General features: G+C 44.5%; 1 protein-coding gene across 5 annotated transcripts in view; it reads left to right on the top strand.

The window, feature by feature from the left end:
* The window catches only part of LOC147110976 (contactin-4-like), a 2,035,446-nt gene that overhangs the window by 835,299 nt on the left and 1,177,389 nt on the right, over positions 1 to 22,758 (top strand). For all 5 annotated transcript variants that reach the window (XM_086001418.1, XM_086001414.1, XM_086001417.1 and 2 more), the window contains exon 5: positions 13,085 to 13,180. In XM_086001418.1, coding sequence (XP_085857544.1) covers positions 13,085 to 13,180 — 96 coding nt within the window. The remainder of the gene's footprint in view (positions 1 to 13,084; positions 13,181 to 22,758) is intronic.

Consider the following 22,758-nt stretch of genomic DNA (forward strand, 5'->3'; position numbering starts at 1 on the left):
TGGACTGCTTCATTATCTGAGAGTTGGAAATGGAACTGAACACTGTGCAATCATCAACGAGTCTGACTTTATGTCCTGGGGCTGTGATGATTGGCCTCCAACAACCACAACTATCTTCCTTTGTGCTAGGTATGTCTCCAGACAGTGGAGAGTTTTCCTCCTGATTCCCATTTACTTCAATTTTACTAGGGCTCCTTGATGCCACACTCGGTCAAATGCTACCATGATATAGGAGATAAACCAGATGAAAGGGTAGCTGTGGAATATCATTTTCAATCCAATCCCAAAGGGAAATAGAGTTGCAGATAAATTGCCAGGGAAAGCCTTTAAAAAAACAGTATAAATGACTTCGAAAGGTAACCAAAAGGATGGGTAGGTGGGTTTCAGATGAGTCACAGAGAGGTGGCTATTTGAGACTTAAGACCTCATTTGTGTCTCTAAAATTCTGCTTTATTCTTAGATAATTTATAGTTTTATGTGTTTGTGAGTTCCACATGTCAGGTTCCACATGTATGCTGACGACACCCAGCCCAACCTTACCACCACCTCCCTCGACCCCTCCACTGTCTTTAACTTGTCAGACTGCTTGTCCGACATCCAGTACTGGATGAGGAGAAATTTCCTCCAACTAAATATTGGGAAGACCGAAGCCATTGTCTTCGGTCCCCACCACAAACTCTGTTCCTAGCCATTGACTCCATCCCTCTCCCTGGCATCTGTCTGAGGCTGAACCATACTGTTCGCACCTTTGGTGTCATATTTGAACCTAAGATGAGCTTCCGACCACATATCCACGCCATCACTAAGACTGCCTACTTCCACCTCCATAATATCACCTGACTCAGCCCCTGCCTCAGCTTATCTGCTGTTGAAACCCAAGGTGAGGCGGAGCCCGGTATAAAAACCGGCGCGAGCACCGAGGCCTGACCAGTTCAGACCAGGGAGCGAGGTGAGGCGGAGCCCGGTATAAAAACCGGCGCGAGCACCGAGGCCCGACCAGTTCGGACCAGGGAGTGAGGTGAGGCGGAGCCCGGTATAAAAACCAGCGCAAGCACCGAGGCCCAACCAGTTCGGACCAGGGAGTGAGGTGAGGTGGAGCCCGGTATAAAAACCGGCGCAAGCACCGAGGCCCGACCAGTTCGGACCAGGGAGTGAGGTGAGGTGGAGCCCGGTATAAAAACCGGCGCGAGCATTGAGGCCCGACCAGTTCGGGCCAGGGAGCGAGGTGAGGCGGAGCCCGGTATAAAAACCAGCGCGAGCACCGAGTCCCGACCAGATCGGACCAGGGAGTGATGTGAGGCAGAGCCCGGTATGAAAGCCGGCGCGATCACCGAGGCCCGACCAGTTCGGACCAGGGAGCGAGGTGAGGCGGAGCCCGGTATAAAAACCGGCGCGAGCACCGAGGCCCGACCAGTTCGGACCAGGGAGCGAGGTGAGGCGGAGCCCGGTATAAAAACTGGCACGAGCACCGAGGCCCGACCAGTTCGGACCAGGGAGCGAGGTGAGGCTTACCAACACAGCAGCGGGGAGAGAGGTAAAAAGTAATCAGAGTGTGACGTCACCAGGGAGCAGGTAAGTGATTGGTTGGTGAGTATTTCTCTTTTTTAAACTTTAACTCTGTGGTTTATAGTTGCTAAGGTCTTTCTGGTGTAGCGGGGACTGTTGGTAAACCATACAAGCGCCTTAGAGTTTATCTTTAGTTGGTGATAGTGAATTAATTTAAATTAATTAAAGGGTAAGTCATGCCAGGAGAGCCCAGCCCCGTGTTCTGCTCCTCTTGCTCTATGTGGGAATTCAGGGACACTGCCGGTGTCCCTGATGACCACGTGTGCCAGAAATGCATCCAGCTGCGGCTACTAGCAGACCGCATTGCGGCGCTGGAGCTGCGGATGGATGGGCTTTGGAGCATTCACGATGCTGAGAGGGTTGTGGATAACACGTTTGATGAGGTGGTCACACCGCAGGTAAGGGCTGCACAGGCAGAAGGGAAATGGGTGACCATCAGGCAGAGCAGTAGAGGCAGGCAGGTAGTGCAGGGGACCCCTGTGACCATCCCCCTCTCAAACAGGTATACCGATTTGGATACTGTTGAGGGGGATGACTTACCAGAGGAAGGCAGCAGCAGCCAACTTCCCGGCACCAGGGGTGCTTCTGCTGCTCAGGAAGGGAGGAAAAAGAGTGGGAGAGCAATAGTGGTAGGGGATTCTATCGTAAGGGGAACAGATAGGCGTTTCTGTGGCTGTAGATGTGACTCCAGGATGGTTTGTTGCCTCCCTGGTGCCAGGGTCAAGGATGTCACTGAACGGCTGCAGGGCATTCTGAAGGGGGAGGGTGAACAGTCAGAGGTCGTGGTTTACATTGGGACCAATGACATGGGTAGGAAGAGGGATGAGGTCCTGCAGCAAGAATTTAGGGAGCTAGGTAGCAGATTAAAGAGCAGGACCTCAAAGGTTGTAATCTCTGGATTACTCCCGGTGCCACGTGCTAGTGAGTATAGGAATAGAAGGATAGAGCAGATGAATGCGTGGCTAAAGAGTTGGTGCAGGAGGGAGGGCTTTAGTTTCCTGGATCACTGGGCCTGCTTCTGGGGAAGGTGGGACTTGTACAAGTCGGACGGGTTGCACCTGAACCAGAGCGGGACAAATATCCTTGCGGGGAGGTTTGCTAGCTCTGTTCGGGGGGGTTTAAACTAAAATGGCAGGGGGTTGGGAACCTGAGCAGGGAGACAGAGGAAAGGGAAACAGTGATAAAAGCAAAAGATAGGAAGGAGAAAAACAAAAGTGGCAGTCAGAGAAATCAATGGTTTAATCAAAACGTGGCCACAGTAAATAATAATTCTAATAGGTCTAAGAGCGTTAAAAAAACAAGCCTGAAGGCTTTGTGTCTTAATGCGAGGAGCATTTGTAATAAGGTGGACGAATTGCCTGCGCAAATAGAGGTAAACGAATATGATTTGGTTGGGATTACAGAAACGTGGCTCAAGGATGGCCAAGACTGGGAACTCAACATCCAGGGATATTCGATATTCAGGAAAGATAGGCAAAAAGGAAAGGGAGGTGGGGTAGCATTACTGGTTAAAGAAGGGATTAATACAATTGTAATGAAGGATATTAGCTCTGATGATGTGGAATCTGTATGGGTAGAATTGAGAAATACTAAGGGGAAAAAACATTAGTGGGAGTGGTATATAGACTGCCCAACAGTAAGGCAGAGGTTGGGGATGGCATTAAAAGGGAAATTAAAGAAGCGTGCAATAAGGGCACAGCAGTCATCCTGGGTGACTTTAATGTATATATAGATTGGGCCAACCAAATTAGTAACAACACTGTGGAGGAGGAATTCCTGGAGTGTGTACGGGATGGTTTCCTGGACCAATATGTCGAGGAACCAACCAGAGATCAGGCCATCTTAGACTGGGTATTATGTAACGAGAAAGGATTAATTAGCAATCTTGTTGTACGAGGCCCCTTGGGTCTGAACGATCATAATATGATCGAATTCTTCATTAAGATGGAGAATGAAGTAGTTGACTCAGAGACTAGGGTCCTCAATTTAAATAAAGGAAACTACAATGGTCTGAGGAGCGAGTTGGGTAGGATTGATTGGGGAATGGCACTCAAAGGGTTGACGGTGGATAGGCAATGGCAAACATTCAAAGACTGAATGGATGAGCTACAGAATTTGTTCATCCCAGTTTGGCATAAAAATAAAACAAAAAAGGTGACTCAACCATGGCTAACAAGGGAAATTAGGGATAGCATAAGATCCAAGGAGGCGACATATAACTTGGCCAGAAAAAGCAATAATCCTGAGGATTGGGAGCAGTTTAGGATTCAACAAAGGAGGACAAAGGGATTAATTAAGAAAGGGAAAATAGAATATGAGAGTAAGCTATCAGGGAACATAAAAACTGACTGTAAAAGCTTTTATAGATATGTGAAGAGAAAAAGATTGGTGAAGTCAAGCGTAGGTCCCTTACAGTCAGAATCAGGGGAATTTATAATGGGAAACAAAGAAATGGCAGACCAACTAAATTCATACTTTGGTTCTGTCTTCACAAAGGAGGACACAAATAACCTCCCAGAGATGCCGGGGAACATAGGGCCTGATGAAAGAGTGGAACTGAAAGAAATCAGTATTTGTAGGGAAATGGTGTTAGGAAAATTGATGGGACTGAAGGCCGATAATTCCCCAGGGCCTGATAATCTACATCCCAGGGTACTTAAGGAAGTGGCCCTAGAAATAGTAGATGCATTGCTAGTCATCTTCCAGAACTCGATAGACTCTGGAACAGTACCCATGGATTGGAGGGTAGCTAATGTTACCCCACTATTCAAAAAAGGTGGCAGAGAAAAAGCAGGGAATTATAGACCGGTAAGCCTGACAATTGTAGTGGGGAAAATGCTAGAATCTATTATAGAAGATGTAATAGCAGAGCACTTGGTAAGCAGTGACAGGATCGGACAAAGTCAACATGGATTTACAAAAGGTAAATCATGCTTGACTAATCTACTGGAATTTTTTGAGGATGTAACTGGTAAAATAGATAAGGGAGAACCAGTGGATGTGGTGTATTTGGACTTTCAGAAGGCTTTCGATAAGGTCCCACATAACAGATTAACGTGCAAAATTAAGGCACATGGGATTGGGGGCAAGGTATTGACTTGGATAGAGAACTGGTTGGCGGACAGAAAGCAAAGAGTTGGAATAAACGGGTCGTTTTCCGAGTGGCAGGCAGTGACTGGTGGGGTACCGCAAGGATCGGTCCTAGGACCCCAGCTGTTCACAATATATATTAATGATCTGGACGAGGGAATTGGATGTAATATCTCCAAATTTGCAGATGACACAAAGCTGGGTGGGAGGGTAAGCTGTGAGGAGGATGTCGTGAAACTCCAGTACGATTTGGACAGATTGGGTGATTGGGCAGAAACATGGCAAATGCACTATAATGTGGATAAATGTGAGGTTATCCACTTTGGTGGCAAAAACAGGAAGGCAGATTATTATTTGAATGGCAATAGATTGGGAGAAGGGGAAGTGCAAAGAGACCTGGGTGTTCTTGTACACCAGTCGCTGAAGGTAAGCATGCAGGTGCAGCAGGCGGTTAAGAAGGCAAATGGTATGTTGGCCTTCGTAGCAAGAGGGTTCGAGTACAGGAACAAGGATGTCTTGCTGCAGTTGTACAGGGCCTTGGTGAGACCGCACCTTGAGTATTGTGTGCAGTTTTGGTCGCCTTACCTGAGGAAGGACGTTCTTGCCATGGAAGGAGTGCAGCGAAGATTCACCAGGCTGATACCTGGGATGGCAGGAATGACGTATGAGGAGAGATTGTGTTGATTGGGCTTATACTCACTGGAGTTTAGAAGATTGAGAGGGGATCTCATCGAAACCTATAAAATTCTGTCAGGCCTGGACAGACTAGATGCAGGAAGGATGTTTATGATGGCCGGGGAGTCCAGAACCAGGGGTCATAGTCTAAGGATAAGGGGTAAGCCATTTAGGACTGAAATGAGGAGGAATTTCTTCACCCAGAGAGTGGTGAACCTGTGGAATTCTCTGCCACAGAGGGTGGTGGAGGCCAGTTCATTAAATATATTCAAAAAAGAGTTGGATATATTTCTTAAGGCTAAAGGGATCAAGGGATATGGGGAGAAGGCAGGGCCAGGGTACTGAATTTGGATGATCAGCCATGATCTCATTGAATGGCGGAGCAGGCTCGAAGGGCCGAATGGCCTACTCCTGCTCCTATCTTCTATGTTTCTATGTTTCTAATCCTTTGTTACCTCTAGACTTGACTATTCCAATGCACTCCTGGCTGGCCTCCCATCTTCCACCCGCTGTAAACTTAAGCTCATCCAAAACTCTGCTGCCTGTGCTGACTCATATCAAGTCCCGTTCACCTATTACCCCTGTGCTCGCTGACTGACATTGGCTCCCGGTTAAGCAACTCCTTGATTTTAAAATTCTTATCCTTGTTTTCAAATCCCACCATGGTCTCACCCCTCCCTATCTCTGCAACCTCCTTCAGCTCTACCACCCTCGGTCCTCCAATTCTGGCCTCTTGTGCATCCCCGATTTTAATCGCTCCTCTATTGGCAGCCATGCCTTCAGCTGCCAATGCCCTAAGCTCTGGAATCCCTCCCTAAACCTCTCCACCTCTCTACCTCTCTTTCCTCCTTTAAAACGATCCTTAAAACCTACCTCTCTGCCCTAATATCTCCTTATGTGGCTCGGTATCCAATTTTGTTTGGTAACACTCCTGTGAAGCACCTTGGGAACGTTTTACTATGTTAAAGGTGTTATATAAATGCAAGTTGTTGTTGTTGAGTTGCATGACCTACCTCACTCAAAGAATAGCAACAGTATTCAGAGTTAAGCACTGGAAATCTTTCTGCTGTTTGTTTCTTGTGTTTCCTGTTTTTAATTCTATTTGCAGACTCTTTTAATTTGATCTTTTTATTTGACCTGATACAGACAGATGGCCCACCCTCTTTTGAATCTGATTGTTAACTCCAGGTAGCATGTATGTTTTGCTATATGTACAGGCCCCCACATCAAGACTACATGTTTTGCTTCAGAAGCATCTGACGTGTTCCATTGTAACTTCCAGTACATTGGCCTAGCTACAATGTGAACAGGATATACTGGAGAAATATTGTATGACATGATGCAGCATAGAGCCCACAGCTGTCACACAGACAGCGGGAAGAAAATAAGAAAAACAACTTAGAAAATTTCAAAAATGATTGCCATTTTAATTACATTTATATTTTGAGATAAAGTAAAATATCTCAACTACAAGTCTGTGGAAAAGTCTGGCTGTGAATTATTTAGAACTTGCTTCAAAATCAGCAGTGTAAATGGCTTCCAGCATATCTGGAGAATCTCTGCAGCTTTTGATGAGCGGTGTTTGCATTCAAATAATTAATAGATCCGAAAATCTTTTCTTTGGATGTGTTATTAGAGTTCTCCAGTGAGTTTTAGAGGATCAGCATATGTCTACATAGCATAATAAAAATTTCTATCTATATTAATGAGTACAAATATTACCAACACTCTGAAAAGTTGAGGCGTCATTTTTCTCAAACTTTTTAATGAATTGAAGTGTTTATGTGCAGTCATGTTAAAGATTAATATTCATCTCGTAAAATCATCTGTGACTCTGATCAAAGCCATGTGCACGTTAGTGCAGTAATCAAAATGTTACTGTTCAACTTTTCTATCCGTTTTACACTGTTGAACTGCGTAGTAATGATTTAATATTATTACTGTACGTCTAACTATTGAGAGATCCTTGTGGTGAATCATTTAGCAGAATTCAACAGCAACAACAACTTGCATTTCATACAAAAATGTCCCAAGGCACTTCACAGAAGTGCAGACAGACAAAAATGGACAGCGAGCCAAAGAAGGAGATAATTGGAGGGGAGACCAAAACCTTGGTCAAAGTGGTAGGTTTTAAGGGGGGGGGTTTAGGGGTGGGGTTTAGGGGTGGAGAGGCGGAGAGGTTTAAGAAGGGAATTCCAGAGCATGGGGATTAGACGACTTAAGGCATGGCTGCCAGTGGTGGGGTGAAAGGAAGGGGAGATGCACAGGAGGCCAGAGTTGGCAGAGTGGAGAGTTCTGGGAGGGGGCACTTTGAGAGCTGGATGAGGTTACAGAAATAGAGATGGTTAAAGCATGTTGGGATTTAAACACAAAGCTGAGAATTTTAAATTGGAGTTGCTGGGGGACTGGGAACCAATGCCGGTCAGTAATCACAGAGGTTATGGGTGAGCGGGACTTGGTGCAAGCTAGGATACTGGCAACAGAATTTCGGATGAGCTAAGTTTACCGAGGGTGGAGCATGGGAGGCCGGCCAGGCGGGCATTAAAATAGTTGAGTCTGAAGGTGACAAAGCTATAGACGAGAGTTTCAGCAGCAGATGGACTGAGGCAGGGGCAGAGAAGGGTAATGTTACAGAGGTGAAATTAAGCAGCCTTGGTGATTGAGAGGAAGTTCAGCTCAGGGCAGAATAGGAAGCTGAGGTTGTGAACAATCTGGTTGAACCTGAGAGAATGCATACATAATAAATTATAAAGCTTTTTGTTGTACAAATATGTTCCAAAACTATAATTATGATCAAAGTATAATTTATGTTTAGAATTTGTTTTATTAAGATTAGGTAATGTTGGATAAATGTCTCTCAATATCACTTATTTAAAAAGAAAGAAATAATTTCTTTAAATTAAACAGACATGCAGTTTAGTTTGAAGAAAATTGGGGGATGGGGTATGACTTACAATTTGAGTAGCTTTATTACCATAATATTAGTAATTGTTGTTTCCGGAACATAAGGCACTATATAAATGAAAGTTCTATGGGGGAAAAGTTGGGTCGCGCACCCTTTGGGCGCTAACTTCGCTACTTTTAATGCCCTGAAAAAGTTAGCAACCCCGTGCACAAAATTGAATGGTAGCACCCCAAGCAGGAGACGGGGTGCTACTGAAAGCGCTCTCCCTCCCTCTTGGGGCGCTCCCATTGAATATCATGGTGCTACGTGCAGCAGGAGGCAAGAGGGGGCAGGTGCTGGCAGGCAGGCGGCCCAAAAAGAAATGGCTGCCCAGCACCTGCCCTTTAATTTGCACCGCCCTGGCCGCAAACACGGCACCCTGACCCTGTCGGACATAGCATCCGGTGGTAGGTCATGGGGCGCGAGCCAAGTTTGTGGCCGGGGTGCAAGCGGGGCGCTGCGCACAGCGATGACATCATCGCAGGAGGCACAGCGCCGTGGGGCGCTACCAGCTCCCGCCACCGCTAACCTCCCGCTGAATTTTGCGGGAGGCGTTAGGGGCACCGAGCCTGGGCGCTAGGAGCTTTGCTCAAAGCAACCGAATTTTCCTCCCTATGTATCTATCCACTAATCTATTTATCTGTGTACCTGTCTATCTGTTTATCTGTCCATCATGGCATGTGAGCTGAGCAGGCACAGACAGTATCATTTTCCAGGACTTGCCAGCAACCTCTGGATTAATAATTTTATGGCGTTTTTACTCATACCCAGGTGTCCATGAGTTTCTGTGTATTAGCTGTTATACTGCCGCGTTTGGGCATAGTAAATGGTAAAACACTGGTTATGCAGGCTTGTACATGAAGCATGGTTGCTTAGGTCAGATAAGGGAAGTTGATTGTTGCTGTACAGCTGTACTTTGACAGCAGTTGATGCCTTCAGGAGGCGAATGAAAATGTTTCAAGATAATATACATTAATGTATGTCTCAGTGATGGAGTTGAATTTCTTGATAGTAATACATAAAAAAATTATGGGAAGAGGGAGGATCAGTACATAGGAACATAAGAACATCAGAATTAGGCCATACGGTTCTTCGAGCCTGCTCTGCCATTCAATAAAATCATGGCTGATCTTCGACCGCAACTCCACTTTCCTGCTCGATGCCCATATCCCTTGATTCCCCTAGAGTCCAAAAATCTATCTATCTCAGCCTTGAATATACTCAATGACTCAACATCCACAGCCCTTTGGGGTAGAGAATTCCAAAGATTCACAACCCTCTGAGTGCAGAAATTCCTCCTCATTTCAGTCTCAAATTCTATCTATCCTATTTCCACCTCTGTAACATTGCCCATCTCTGTCCCTGCCTCAGCTCATCTGCTGCTGAAACCCTCATCCATGCCTTTGTCACCTCTATAGTTGACTATTCCAATGCACTCCTGGCTGGCCTCCCACATTCTACCCTATGTAAACTTGAGGCCATTCAAAACTCAGCTGCCTGTGTCCTAGCTCACACCAAGTCCCGTTCGCCCATCACCCCTGTGCTCGCTGACCTCCATTGGCTCTCGGTTAAGCAACACCTCGATTTCAAAATTCTCATCCTTGTTTTCAAATCCCTCCTTGGCCTCACCCCTCCCTATCTCTGTAATCTCCTTCAGTCCCACAACACCCCTGAAATGTCTGCGCTCCTCTAATTCTGGCCTCTTGAGCATTCCTGATTTTAATCGCTCAACCATCGGTGGCCGCGCCTTCAGCTGCCTAGGCCCTAAGCTCTGGAACTCCCTCCCTAAACCTCTCCGCCTCTCTACCTCTCTTTCCTCCTTTAAGATGCTCCTTAAAACCTACCTCTTTGACCAAGCTTTTTGGCCATCTGCCTTAATTTCTTATGTGGCTCGGTGTAAAATTTTTGTCTTATAACACTCCTGTGAAGCGCTTTGGAATGTTTTACTATGTTAAAGGCGCTATATAAATACAAGTTGTTGTTGTTGTTAGCCTGAGACTATGACCCCGAGTTCTAGACTTTCTAGCCAGGAGAAACAGCCTCTCAGCATCTACCCGGTCAATCCCCCTCAGAATCATATATATTTGAATGAGATCACCTTTCATTCTTCTAAACTCCAGGGAGTATAGGCACAATCTACTCAATCTTTCTTCATAGGACAACCCTCTCATTCCCAGGAATCAATCTAGTGAACCTCCATTTCACCCCTCTAAGGCAAGAAAATCCTTCCTCAGGTACAGAGACCAAAACTGTACACAGTACTCCAGCTGTGGTCTCACCAAAGCCCTGTATAATTGTAGTGAGATAAGCTCTCAGTCTTCTAAACTCCAAAGAGTATAGGCCCAATCTACACAGTCTCTCCTCACAGGACAATCCGCTCATCCCAGGGATCAATCCAGGGAACCTTTGTAGCACCGCCTCTAAGGCATGTATGTCCTTCCTCAGATAATGAAACCAAAACTGTGCACAGTACTCCAGGTGTGGTCTCACCAAAGCCCTGTACAATTGTAGTAAGACGTCCTTACCTTTGTACTCCAACCCCCCTTGCAATAAAGGCCAACATGCCATTTGCCTTCCTAATTGCTTGCTGTACCTCCATGTTAACTTTCTGTGATTCGGGTACAAGAACACCCAAATCCCTCTGAAAACCAACATTTACTGGTCTCTCACCTTTTAAAAACTATTCTGCTTTTCCACTCTTCCTACCAAAGTGGATAATTTCACATTTCCCCACATTATACTCCATCTGCCACGTTCTTGCCCAATCACTTAACTGGTCTATATCCCTTTGCAGCCTCTTTGCTTCCTCCTCACAGCTTACTTTCCCACCTGGCTTTGTATCCTCAGCAAACTTGGATACATTGCACTCGGCCCCTTCATCTAAGTCATTAATATAGATTGTAAATAGCTGAGGCCCAAGCACTTGCGGCACCCCACTAGTTACAGTCTGCCAACCTGAAAATCACCCATTTATTCCCACTGTCTGTTTTCTGTCTGTTAACCAATCCTCTATCCATGCTAATATATTACCCCCAACCCCATGGGCCCTTATCTTGTGCAGCAACCTTTTATGTGGTGCCTTATTGAAAGCCTTTTGGAAATCCAAATATACTACGTCCACTGATTTCCCTTTATCTACCCTGCTAGTTGCATCCTCAAAAAGCTCTAATAAATTTGTTGAACACGAGTTCCCTTTCATAAAACCATGTTGAATCTGCTTAAGTATATTATGATTTTCTAAGTGCCCTGATACCACTTCCTTAATAATGGATTCCAGCATTTTCCTGACGACTGATGTCAGGCTAACTGGCCTGTAGATCCTTGTTTTCTCTCTCCCTCATTCCTTGAATAGCAGTGTTACATTTGCTACTTTCCAATCCGCTGGGACCATTCTAGAATCTAGAGAATTTTGGAAGATCACAACCAATGCATCCACTATTTCTGCAGCCACCTCTTTTAGAACCCTAGGATGTAGGCCATCAGCTGCAGGGGATTTGTTGGCTTTTAGTCCTATTAGTTTCTCAAGTACTTCTTCTCTGCTGATATTAATTACTTTAAGTTCCTCACTCGCATTAGCCCCTTGATTCCCCACTATTTTTGTTGTGCTTTTTGTGTCTTCTACTGTGAAGGCAGATACAAAATATTTGTTGAACATCTCTGCCATTTCCTTATTCCCCATTTTAATTTCATCTGTCTCAGCCTCTAAGGGACCAATGCTTACTTTGCTACTCTTTTTGTTTTTACATACTTGTAGAAGTTCTTACAATCTGCTTTGATATTTCTTGCTAGTTTACTTTCATATTCTATTTTCTCCCTTTTTATGAATTTTTTGGTCATCCTTTGCTGGTTTCTAATGCGCTCCCAATCCTCAGGCTTACTACTATTCTTTGCAACATTATAGGCCTCTTCTTTTAATCTAATACTATCCTTAACTTCTGTAGTTACCCACGGATGGATCACTTTTCCTGTGGCATTTTTATTTCTCAGTGGAATATATATTCATTGAGAATTTTGGAATACTGCTTATCTACCGTCATACCTTGTAATCTAATTTCCCAATCTACCTTAGCTCACTCACCCCTCATACCTATGTAATTGACTTTATTTATGTTTAAGACTTTCATTTCTGACAGTAAAATTCATTCTTTGCACGACCTAAGAATCGGGTGACGTTACCCTCTAGGATCTGCTGAAGAGGTCAATCTGCATGCACAAGCCTGAATAATGAGTGTGTTTGTTATTCAAGAACTAAGCCAAACCTTGCCTTTGTCCGACATATACCTGGAGAAGGCATCACTAGATAGCAATGAAATATGAGAATTCTGGCCGGTATTCAGGTCCCTGACCAAACAACACTGAGGACAGTTGTGACACTCCCACCATCGGCCTGACTGAGACAAGCTAACTCAAGACAACATGGAGTGTAACTGCAACCTTCCCGGTTCTGTATTTCTTATTTGTGGTTCCTGATTTAAATTCATGAGTATTCATGCATTTTAAAAAGGCTTAACACATAATAGAGTGTGCACGTAACCTTCGTATCCAGTTTATGTACTGACACATTACTCCGAACAGAATACCCGATCTGCCATGGTGTTGGTGAGCCAGAGGATAAGCTAAAGTTTGATGGGTAACACACAGGAAGTGCGCTCTTTATTGCAAGATTTTTAATATATTACAGATATATGGTGTGTCCTTGAAGTGTTTTTTAAATCACTTCTATTATGTTTTTCAATAAAAATAACAATATTTCATTTCACAGTAACATGATCTTACATATGGTATTCTCTTTTATTCTTTCTTGTGCAGATCTTGAAAACTTCAAAGGAAAATCAAGAAATAATGTGTCCGTGCGAGAGGGACAAGGAGTTGTGTTGCTTTGTGGCCCTCCATCACATTCTACAGGTATTCATTGTATTTCACCTACTGACAGATTGCTTTGAGGAGTTCCACATAATGGGCTTAGCATTCCAATATGGTTTGGTGCAAAAATAGTGTCGTTCTGGTGTTAAGGACTGGAATTTGGGGTGTAAGCCAGGTATGCCAGAGTTACACCTGTTCTGAAATACATGTTAAATTCTGTTAGAAGTGGTGCGTGTACACAAATGACAGGATAATGAGGACACAATAACGGTGGCATAGTGGTTAGCACTGTTGCCTCACAGCGCCAGGGACCCGGGTTCAAATCCGGCCTCGGGTGACTGTCTGTGTGGAGTTTGCACATTCTCCCCGTGTTTGCGTGGGTTTCCTCCGGGTGCTCCGGTTTCCTCCCACAGTCCAAAGATGTGCGGGTTAGGTTGATTGGCTATGATAAATTGACCCTTAGTGTTAGGGGGATAGGGTGGGATATGTGTTGGTGTAGGGGTTACAGGGATCGGGTGGGATATGTGTCGGTGCAGGCTCGATGGGCCGAAATGGCCTCTATCTTGCACTGTGGGGTTTCTGTGATCTGTGATTTCTGTGAAAAGCTGCCATCCCAGCAATTCAGCTTTTTATGCCAGAATTGCACATGATTTAAGTTAAGATTGTAGAAATGATACCTGTATGACTTGTTGAATGAGGAAGTCGTTGAGTTCCCAAACTTTGAATGTCTACAATCTTGATCTGAAACATCAGCTTTGACTGAAGTGGTTAGAAAAAAATATTTTCTCATCTATGCTACTAAGATGGAATTCTACAACTTGCTTTTGAGCAGTTTCAGTTAGAGAAATGTTTTGTTTCTGATCCTTCTATAATGGACCCCTTACAATGGGGTTTATTACAGGCACTCCCATATATGTCCTCACAATCAAGGTAGAACATAAGCAGGGAGAAGAGGAACTGACAGAGACACCCAAGGCAAAGATAGGAGAAGACGACCATCTAGGAGGTCTCCTTTCTTGCCAGGCCTCTCCGATAACTACTCATGTGGATGTCAGGTTACAGGAACATGTTGGCTGTGACCTGGACTGGTGAGATAGCCTGTTGAGGAGCCTTTCCAGACCATGCCACTCCCTCAATGATGCCTCAGAAGAAGCTTGCTTAAGGAGGCAGCAGTACAGTAAGGAGGCAGAGAAGGAACTGTGTGTTCAATTGCTAACTGATCTCCAAATACACCATAAGGCACAAAGAACAGGCTTATTTCACAATACTGGACTTCATGGCCTAGAAATTCAGTCGCGCTTGCGCCCACTTATTGGCTAAAGAGTGGTTTGTGCCGGAAGTTTTTTAGTGCCCGAAATTCAGTTGGTCCCTAACATCGGCGTTAGCCGGTAGCGCTGCGCCGGCACCGATGACGTCATCGGTGTGCGCAGCGCCCCGGTTCCAATGCGATTCCGTGCCGACTGCCAAATTCAGTTGCGGCCGCCTCGCCCGTAGCGGCCGCAAACAGCGTTTGAAAAACGGGGCCTTGCAGCTCCGAGAGGCCGGCGCATAAAGGTGGAGGGGCGGCCGGCCGCTTTCCCGGCAGCCGATTGGCCGCTCCTTCCTCCCCGGACTCCCACACCACCCCCCCGCGGCATTGGTGTCTGACCCCCGCGAGCCCGGCACTTCTCCGTGGTGCCGGGCTCATTTGCCGGGGGAATCCAGTGGCGATCTCACGGCTGCAGGCAGCTCCTCCTTAAGAGAAGGAGGAGGCCTGCAGTACCCCAGCCTGCCGCACCGCATCGGGTGGCGCAGCGGCAGCTGGACGCCTGAAACTGACTTTCAGCACCCCAAGCGAGGCGGCCAAACCCTGCAATAGCGCCCGCCTCCGTCTTGGGTCGCTGCAACTGAATTTCAGGCGGGCGCTACGGGAATCCGGGCGAGCGCTAAATTTCGGGCGCTAAAGACCTGGCGCGGCGATAGCGAATTTCTAGGCCCATATCCCTAAGTGGTTTTATTGTGCACATTTATATTTATGGTGTGCTTCTTGCACTACCATGTCTGCTGCTGGTGCCTGTGTACCATTCTTAATGTGGTGATATCGTCAGGAACGCTAGTGGTGCTTCACTGTGCCGTGGTATCATGATCCTCTAGCAACTGAGGTGGCCCTTGGCTCAGGACTTCTGAGATCTGGAAAGGCTCCTCAATAGGCCGCTTCTCCATTGCAGGCCGTAGGCAATCTGGTCTGAAATCCCGACATCTGCATGAATAGGCATCTAAGAGGCCGGGCTAGAAAGGTCATATCTGCTGTCTTCCAGAGGGAATGGCATCACAAAGTTAAGCTCTTGCCATGCCACTTGTGCTGGATCCTGGAGAGAGTGTAGATCTGATGGTATCAGTTAGATCCTACAGACCCTGAGAGATGTGAACCTAAAGCTCTCAGAGGCCATTTTCCATCATTCTTTCTAAATGGTCTCTCATGGCCTGAGGGTCAGTGGTCAAGGCATCTTTTGGATGTACTAACTGGTCTGGAGGCCTTTCAGTCAGGAGAGCTGGCTGCAGATGTTCCTGTGAATACCACCTACTCCAGGTAGTACAGCTTTGTGCCAACTCCTTCTCAGATATTGGCACTGAGGTTGGCATTGGACTTGACCGTGAGTCATGCCACCTGTCTCAGGTCCTCCAACATAGATTGCAGTGCCCCCATGTGCGTGTGATGCTCATGCAGCATCTTTTTGGAACTGTATTCCAGAGTTCTAAGCCCACAGGCTCAGGATAAATATTATTGAACAGGTTGAGACACATATATATTTTGCATATAAATATATGCAAATAAATTGCAACAACTGTGGGGTACTGCAGCAATAAGATTTAAATAAAAATATCTTTTACTTTTAATGTTAGATAGAAAGATGCATAGTGTGAAACCTCATTTATATTTAATAAACCCTGTTAATAAAACACTTCATTCTGGGAAACTTTCTTGTACATTCTTGCTCAACAAAATCAATTATATATTTTATATGGAAAGTATGGCATTTGTTAATTAGCTTTCAAGTGCTTTTTATTAACATTTGTTCCTTTTGAACCTTACATTTTTAATTTCAGCTTTCTTTCAAAGTTACCTTTGACATTTTTAGTTAGATTTTGAAAAGAAATTTATTACTGTAGGTGATATATTTTCAATGCAAAGTACTTGGACTATTATGGTGCATTCTTTTCTAAAGATATAGGCTTTGTGGTATGAAAATGCCTGGTTTCAAACCACGCTCCACACCCTCATGAATATCCAATATTTCAGGTTGGAAATTTATTAGAAAGCTGATTAACTTAAGACATGAGTTAAGTCAGCAAATGCATTCATTGACTTAGTGGGGACTCTCTAGGTTCCAGGATACTGATCTGAAACTGTCAATCATTTTGTAACTTAGTAATGGTCAAATACTGCAGTGCACACAATTGATAATGAGTTACAAAATAACTGGCAGCTTCAAATCACTGTATCAAAGTGTGGAATACAGCGTCTATGGAAGTGTACATTGATTGAACATGTATCTGATGTTAGATCAGCAGTTTCCAAATGTGAAATATCAGGTCTCTGATCTAGGAATGGAAGTCTCCTGCTTACTTTGATGTGGGAGACTATAAAGGGATGAGTAACAAAAACAATCCTCCCCAGTGTTCTTTCTTCAGTTTTAACATTTTCATGTAAATGCTCAAACTTTTTATCATTTTATTTGAAATGTTAATTATTGTGGAGGCGACATCGAGTGGGAGCTAGAATCCTGTAAAGATGGGGGATACAAAAGACCCCCAACAGGGCAGCAGTAAGAGTCGCCTCATTATCTGGAGGGCCAGCTGGTCTACCAGCCTCAGCTGGGTCCTGAGAGCAGAAAGTATTTTTCCCAAATAGAGCTGAGGGGAAAAAGACATGCATCATCTTGCCTGTTGCAAGTGGACACTTTCATTTTTTTTATATTCAAAAAAAAATTCAAAGCAATGCTATAATTTTATATTGGAGAATTCTACTGTTTTTTTTAACAGAAGAGAGAACAATTTAGGTGCTGGTGCTTTGAGCTATGTGCACATTTCATGTGCTTTTGCAGCTTGGTCATTTCTCAGGAAAGTCAGAAACCAAACCAATGGAGTTCTCAAATATCTCTGGCAAGATGATTTTGTGCTGCTGCAGAGAATACATTGGTTTATCAAGAGGCCAGTTTCAGCAACAAAACAAAACTGACTGCTTCAAATCATCTATATGCTGCTCCTTGTTTCTATCTGTAACATGTGCGGCTATTAACAGTACCCTTCCTGAAAGACTATTGGTTCTTAGGACCACCTCTCCCCCCTCCACCCCCCAGCCCCCACCCACCACCTCCTCACCCCTGCACTGAGTGTGCTCAACTTAGTTGGGGGTGGGGGTGGGGAATCAGAACATTAAGAGTTGAAGTTAAGGATGAAATAAAATGCAGATTTAAACTGAAAACATGCAATGATATCCTAATTATGTGCCACAAAGATTAAGCTGTAATACATCCCTTGGCATGCTCCAGTTGTTGAACACATGGGCAGTTCACAAAGTATGTAGCCTTTTATTAGTTATATTTTGCAGATCAGTGAAATCTATGTTTATCACACCATCTTCATGTGGATACTTGACTTTGAGAAATTGCTTCTTTATTCAAAACCATGCTCCTATTAGACTTGTTATGGTTAAACTACATAATGGAAAGGAGTACCAACAGATAGTGTACTTCAGCATTAGTGCTATCAGTTGTCTGATGGATTGATAGGTGGAATGGAGAAAACGACACAGAGCCCACTGTGCTCCAATAACAGCAAGCCTCCGCGTGACAGAGTGACGTTATAAATGGACATGGTGATGTCTATGGCCGAGTTATAATCAACCTACCAGCAATATTGGGTCAAACAGGCAAGGGTAACAGGGAGGGAGAAAATATGCGGTAAAGCATATTAATTGTATTAATTGCTGAAAACATTTGGAATTGTAATGAACACAAGGCACATGCACAAAAAATAAATCAAATTTAGGTCAAATTTAAGTAAATTCACAACTATTTTACAAACCATAAATAATTCTCAGACTACAAAATACTTTGCAAAGTTTCAAATGTGAGCCTACATTTGTCTGACTGACCATTTTTGTAGGTAAATAATCATCTGATTCCTTCTCACATAGGCGCCGTTTGTTTGCTTACCTTTCATTGATTTTCTAACATCATAATGAAGAAAACAACTCAAGTAATCTCCTTTGATTTCTTTTTTAAATAGGAGATAGATCCCCACATGAAGAACCACATGTTCAATCGAATGCTTAAAAGAAGGACTGTGCAAACCTCCTTAGCAACCTCTTACCTTCTCCTTTCTGTGATTAAAGAATTCATGAACTGAAAATGGTTTAATGAGAGATAAGGGAATACTTTGCACTATAATTTAATTGAAGTCCCTGTTTTTAGGGAGAAGACTCCCATGTTTGTACACAAACTGGTGACAGTGACACATTATCCAAATGTATCTTCTTTGATAATGTAACAGAGAGGGTTGATGAGGGTAGTGCAGTTGATGTTGTGTATATGGACTTTCAAAAGGCGTTTGACAAAGTACCACATAATAGGCTTGTTAGCAAATTTGAAGCCTGTGGGATTAAAGGGACGGTGACAGTATGGATACAAAATTGTCTAAGGGACAGAAAGCAGAGAGTAGTGGTGAACGGTTGTTTTTCAGACTGCAGAGAAGTATACAGTGATGTTCCCCAGGGGTCCGTATTTGGACCACTGCTCTTCTATATATATATATATATATATTAAGGACCTGGACTTGGGTATACAGGACATAATATCAAAGTTTGCAGATGACACAAAACTCGGAAATGTAGTAAACAATGAGGATAGTAACAGACTTCAGTCTGGTGAAATGGGCAGACATGTGGCAGATGAAATTTAATGCAGAGAAGGGTGAAGTGATACATTTTGGTAGGAAGAATGAGGAGAAGCAATATAAACTAAATGTACAATATTAAAAGGGGTGCATGAACAGAGGGCGTATGTACAAAAATCTTTGAAGGTGACAGGGCAAGTTGAGAAGGCAGTTAAAAAAGCATATGGGATCCTTGGTTTTATTAATAGAGGCATATGGGCAGGATTTTCATTGGGCCGTGGAGGCGGGATTGGAGGTATGCGGGGGGTTAAAATCCTGAAATCGGGGGTCCCAAACCCATCCCGCCCCCAACCCACCTCCATGCCAGTTTCAAAGGAGGCGGGTACCCGCCCTGCACTGGGACCCGCCTCCTCAAGGCAGGAAGGGGATTAGTGCCAATTAACTGCCTGTTAACAGGTAGTTAACAGGCAGTTTTTAGCCTAATCCCTATTTTTAATGTTGAAGTGTGGGATTCCCGACAGCTCCAAACCACGCCAAGTTAGAGGAGGTGGACCGTCGGGATGAAGGGCTTGGAGGGGTCGAGATGTCCAGTGTTCAGGTGAGTGATGGGTGCATGAGTGCAAAGGTAAGTGTGTTTGGTGTGTGTAAAGTGATTAAAGAAGTTTTACTTACATGTACTTACCTTTACAGCCTTCCTTCTTCAGGTCTCGGGAGTCCCTCATCTCACCGGCACAGAAAGCAGAATGGCTGCGAGCTGTCAAAAATTGCAGCATTCAGCTTTCTGTTCCGGGGAGATCTCTAAATCATCCTGAGAGGAAGGAATTAATGTAGAATACAGATTGTCAGTGTTTGACAGCTTCAAACAGCTGTGAAACGCTGATATTTCAGTCAGATGAAATATCAATCTGTGCCGTCACCTGTTGCCGGGTGGCCCCTAATCGGCCTGCTGAGCCCGCTGGGTGGGCTCAACAAGATCAATCAAGTCAAAATCAGATGGGTTGGCTAGAACTCGATGGAGGCAGGACTACAACCCCGAAAGTTGTAGTCCCGCCTCCTACCCAACTTCTCAATGAAAATCCAGCCCATAGTGTAAAAAAGCAAGGAAGTTATACTACACCTTGATAAAACACTCGTTAAGCCTCAGCTGGAATATTGTGTTCAGTTCTAGGCACCACACTTTAGGAAGGATGTCAAGGCCTTGGATGCAGAAGTGATTTAATAGAATGGTACCAGGGATGAGGGACTTCAGTTATGTGGAGAGACTGGAGAAGCTGGGGTTGTTCTCTTTCGAGCTGAGAAGGTTAAAAGGAGATTTGATAGAGATGTTCAAAATCATGAAGGATTTTGATAGAGTAAATAACAAGAAAGTGGTTTCCAGTGGCAGAACCAGAGGACACAGATTTAAGGTGATTGGCAAAAGAACCAGAGGCGACATGAGGAAACATTTTTTTACACATCGAGTTGTTGTGATCTGGAATGCGCTGCCTGAAAGGGGAGTGGAAGCAGATTCAGCAGTAACATTCAAATGGAATTGGATAAATAGTTGAAGGGATACATTTTGCAGGGCTATGGGGAGAGAGAGGGACTAGTTGGATAGCTCCACCAAAAAGCAAGTGCAGGCACAATGGGACAAATGGCCTCCTTCTGTGCTGTATCTTTCTTTGATTCTATGCAGTTGAGGAAAAAGAGTCATGGATTAAGAAAAAGAGAGTTCAGCCATTTTCTTTGGCATACTTATTTCCCTTTTGTGGCCTGGTTGGAATAAGAATGATTAGGATGAGTTATGTTTGATGTTTCTTGTGTAATTTTATTTTGCAGTTTACAAGGTAACTTAGTAATATGTTAAAAATAATGATTATGCTGTAACTATTTACAGCTGCTGTGGACCCATTGTTTGCTTCTCTACTTGTCCCATTACAACCCTCTTTTGCCTTGCCCATTTGTCATTTAATCTCTCCTGCCTTCCACCCTATCACAGACTTTCCCTTTTGTTCGTTCCTCTCCTCCCCCTTTCCCTGTCTCTGTGCGTGCCTAAAAACTGTTACATCTCTAACTTTTTTCCAGTTCTGGTGAAAGGTCACCAATGTGAAACATTCACTCTATTTCTTTCTCCACAGATGCTGCCTGACTTGCTGATTATTTCCAGCATTTTCTGTTTTTATTTCAGATTTCCAGCATCCGCAGTATTTTGCTTCAGCAATATGCTATTGTTATTTGAACCAATTGGTAATTGACAGTTGTGTAATACTGATGATCTTGTTGTTAAGGAAATTACCTAAGGTAAATTGAAGAACAGTTTCCTATTTGGGTGATACTGTGGCCCTTGGAGCCTGCATGTTTTTTTCTTATCAGAAGGTAAGACAGAAAAGCAACATTAATTTTATAAAACCCAAGACCCACATCAGAAAATGATTGTGTTGTACCTCAAGCAGGAAGGCATCAGTGTACTGTCAGATTTCTGATCATACATCACAAAGTATTTATCGCACAGAAACAGGCCATTCGGCCCAACAGGTTCATGCCGGTGTTTATGCTCCACATGAGCCTCCTCCCACCCCTCTTCATCTAACCCCCATCAACATATCCTTCTATTCCTTTCTCCCTCATGTGCTTAACTAGCTTCACCTTGACGACTCCTTGTGGTAACGAGTTCCGCATTCTAACTGCTCTCTGGGTAAAGTTTCTCCTGAGATCCCTATTGGATTTAGAAGTGACTATCTTGGTCTGGAATTTCCGCTCGACTGTGCTGGTTTTCTTGGTGCAATTCGGCTGAAATCGGCGCAAAAGATTGCATCATTTTAAGCACAATTTGCATTCAGCACAACTCGAGTTTCCGCAATCTTTTGCACTCGTTTTAAAAACATTGAGTGGGTTGCATTCTCTGCCCACAAAATTGGCTCCAGGGGGAATTAATCGCCATTGGGGGTTTCCATTAATTGCACTCATTTGCAAGCTTTCAGCGTGTAGTGTATGTACCTTTAAGAGCCCCTGTGTACTGTAATACCGGTAGTGACCACTCGGGTGTATAAGCCTGTATAGTGTCTTGTATCTTTTAGTTCACCTCCAGACTTTGTTCAGTAAACACCTGTTAAACCAACTCCTGCATTCCGTGTCTCCATTAATACACGGATACAACAGTGGCGACGAATTGGAAATGGACTTACCTGCAATTCGGCAGCACCTCAAGGAGATCGATTCCTCAGACGAAGGTCGAAGAAAAAAAAAACTCTGGTTTCACCAGCTAGCCGGGCTGGTGGCAGGTACTGCACTAATCCTTCCTGGGCGGCGGGCTGGGGCTCGATCGGGTGGCTCTGCAGCGGGGTTGTGCAGCGAGTCGGAAGGCGGAGGCAAACAGAGACGGAGGGTGGAGCACTCGGGAGATGGCCGGCGCTGCAAAGCAGGTCGGCGTTCAGACCAAGCAGAGGGAGGGAAAAATCCCAGAGAGTCCGGCGGGAACGAGTCTCCAACTATTAAAAATATCTGTGTGAATAAAAACTGCGGAGAACAGCATTGTCAGCAGCGGCAGCGGCGGGAAAGCGCGGGAGGCGCCATTTTTTCTCAGCAGGGAAGAAAGGAAAGCGCGGGAGGCGCCATTTTTGATTTTCAGGATGCCTAAGACTGGCAATATTACTGCTTTCGATAGTAATATAGAGGATTGGACCACATATGTGGAAAGAGTGGAGGTATATTGCACAGCGAATGAAGTAGAGGATGATAAAAAGGCATCGGTACTTCTAAATCTG

This window comes from Somniosus microcephalus, chromosome 11, assembly GCF_052327205.1.
Source record: "Somniosus microcephalus isolate GS21.2 chromosome 11, FLI_Smic_1.0, whole genome shotgun sequence".
Taxonomy (NCBI): domain Eukaryota; kingdom Metazoa; phylum Chordata; class Chondrichthyes; order Squaliformes; family Somniosidae; genus Somniosus; species Somniosus microcephalus.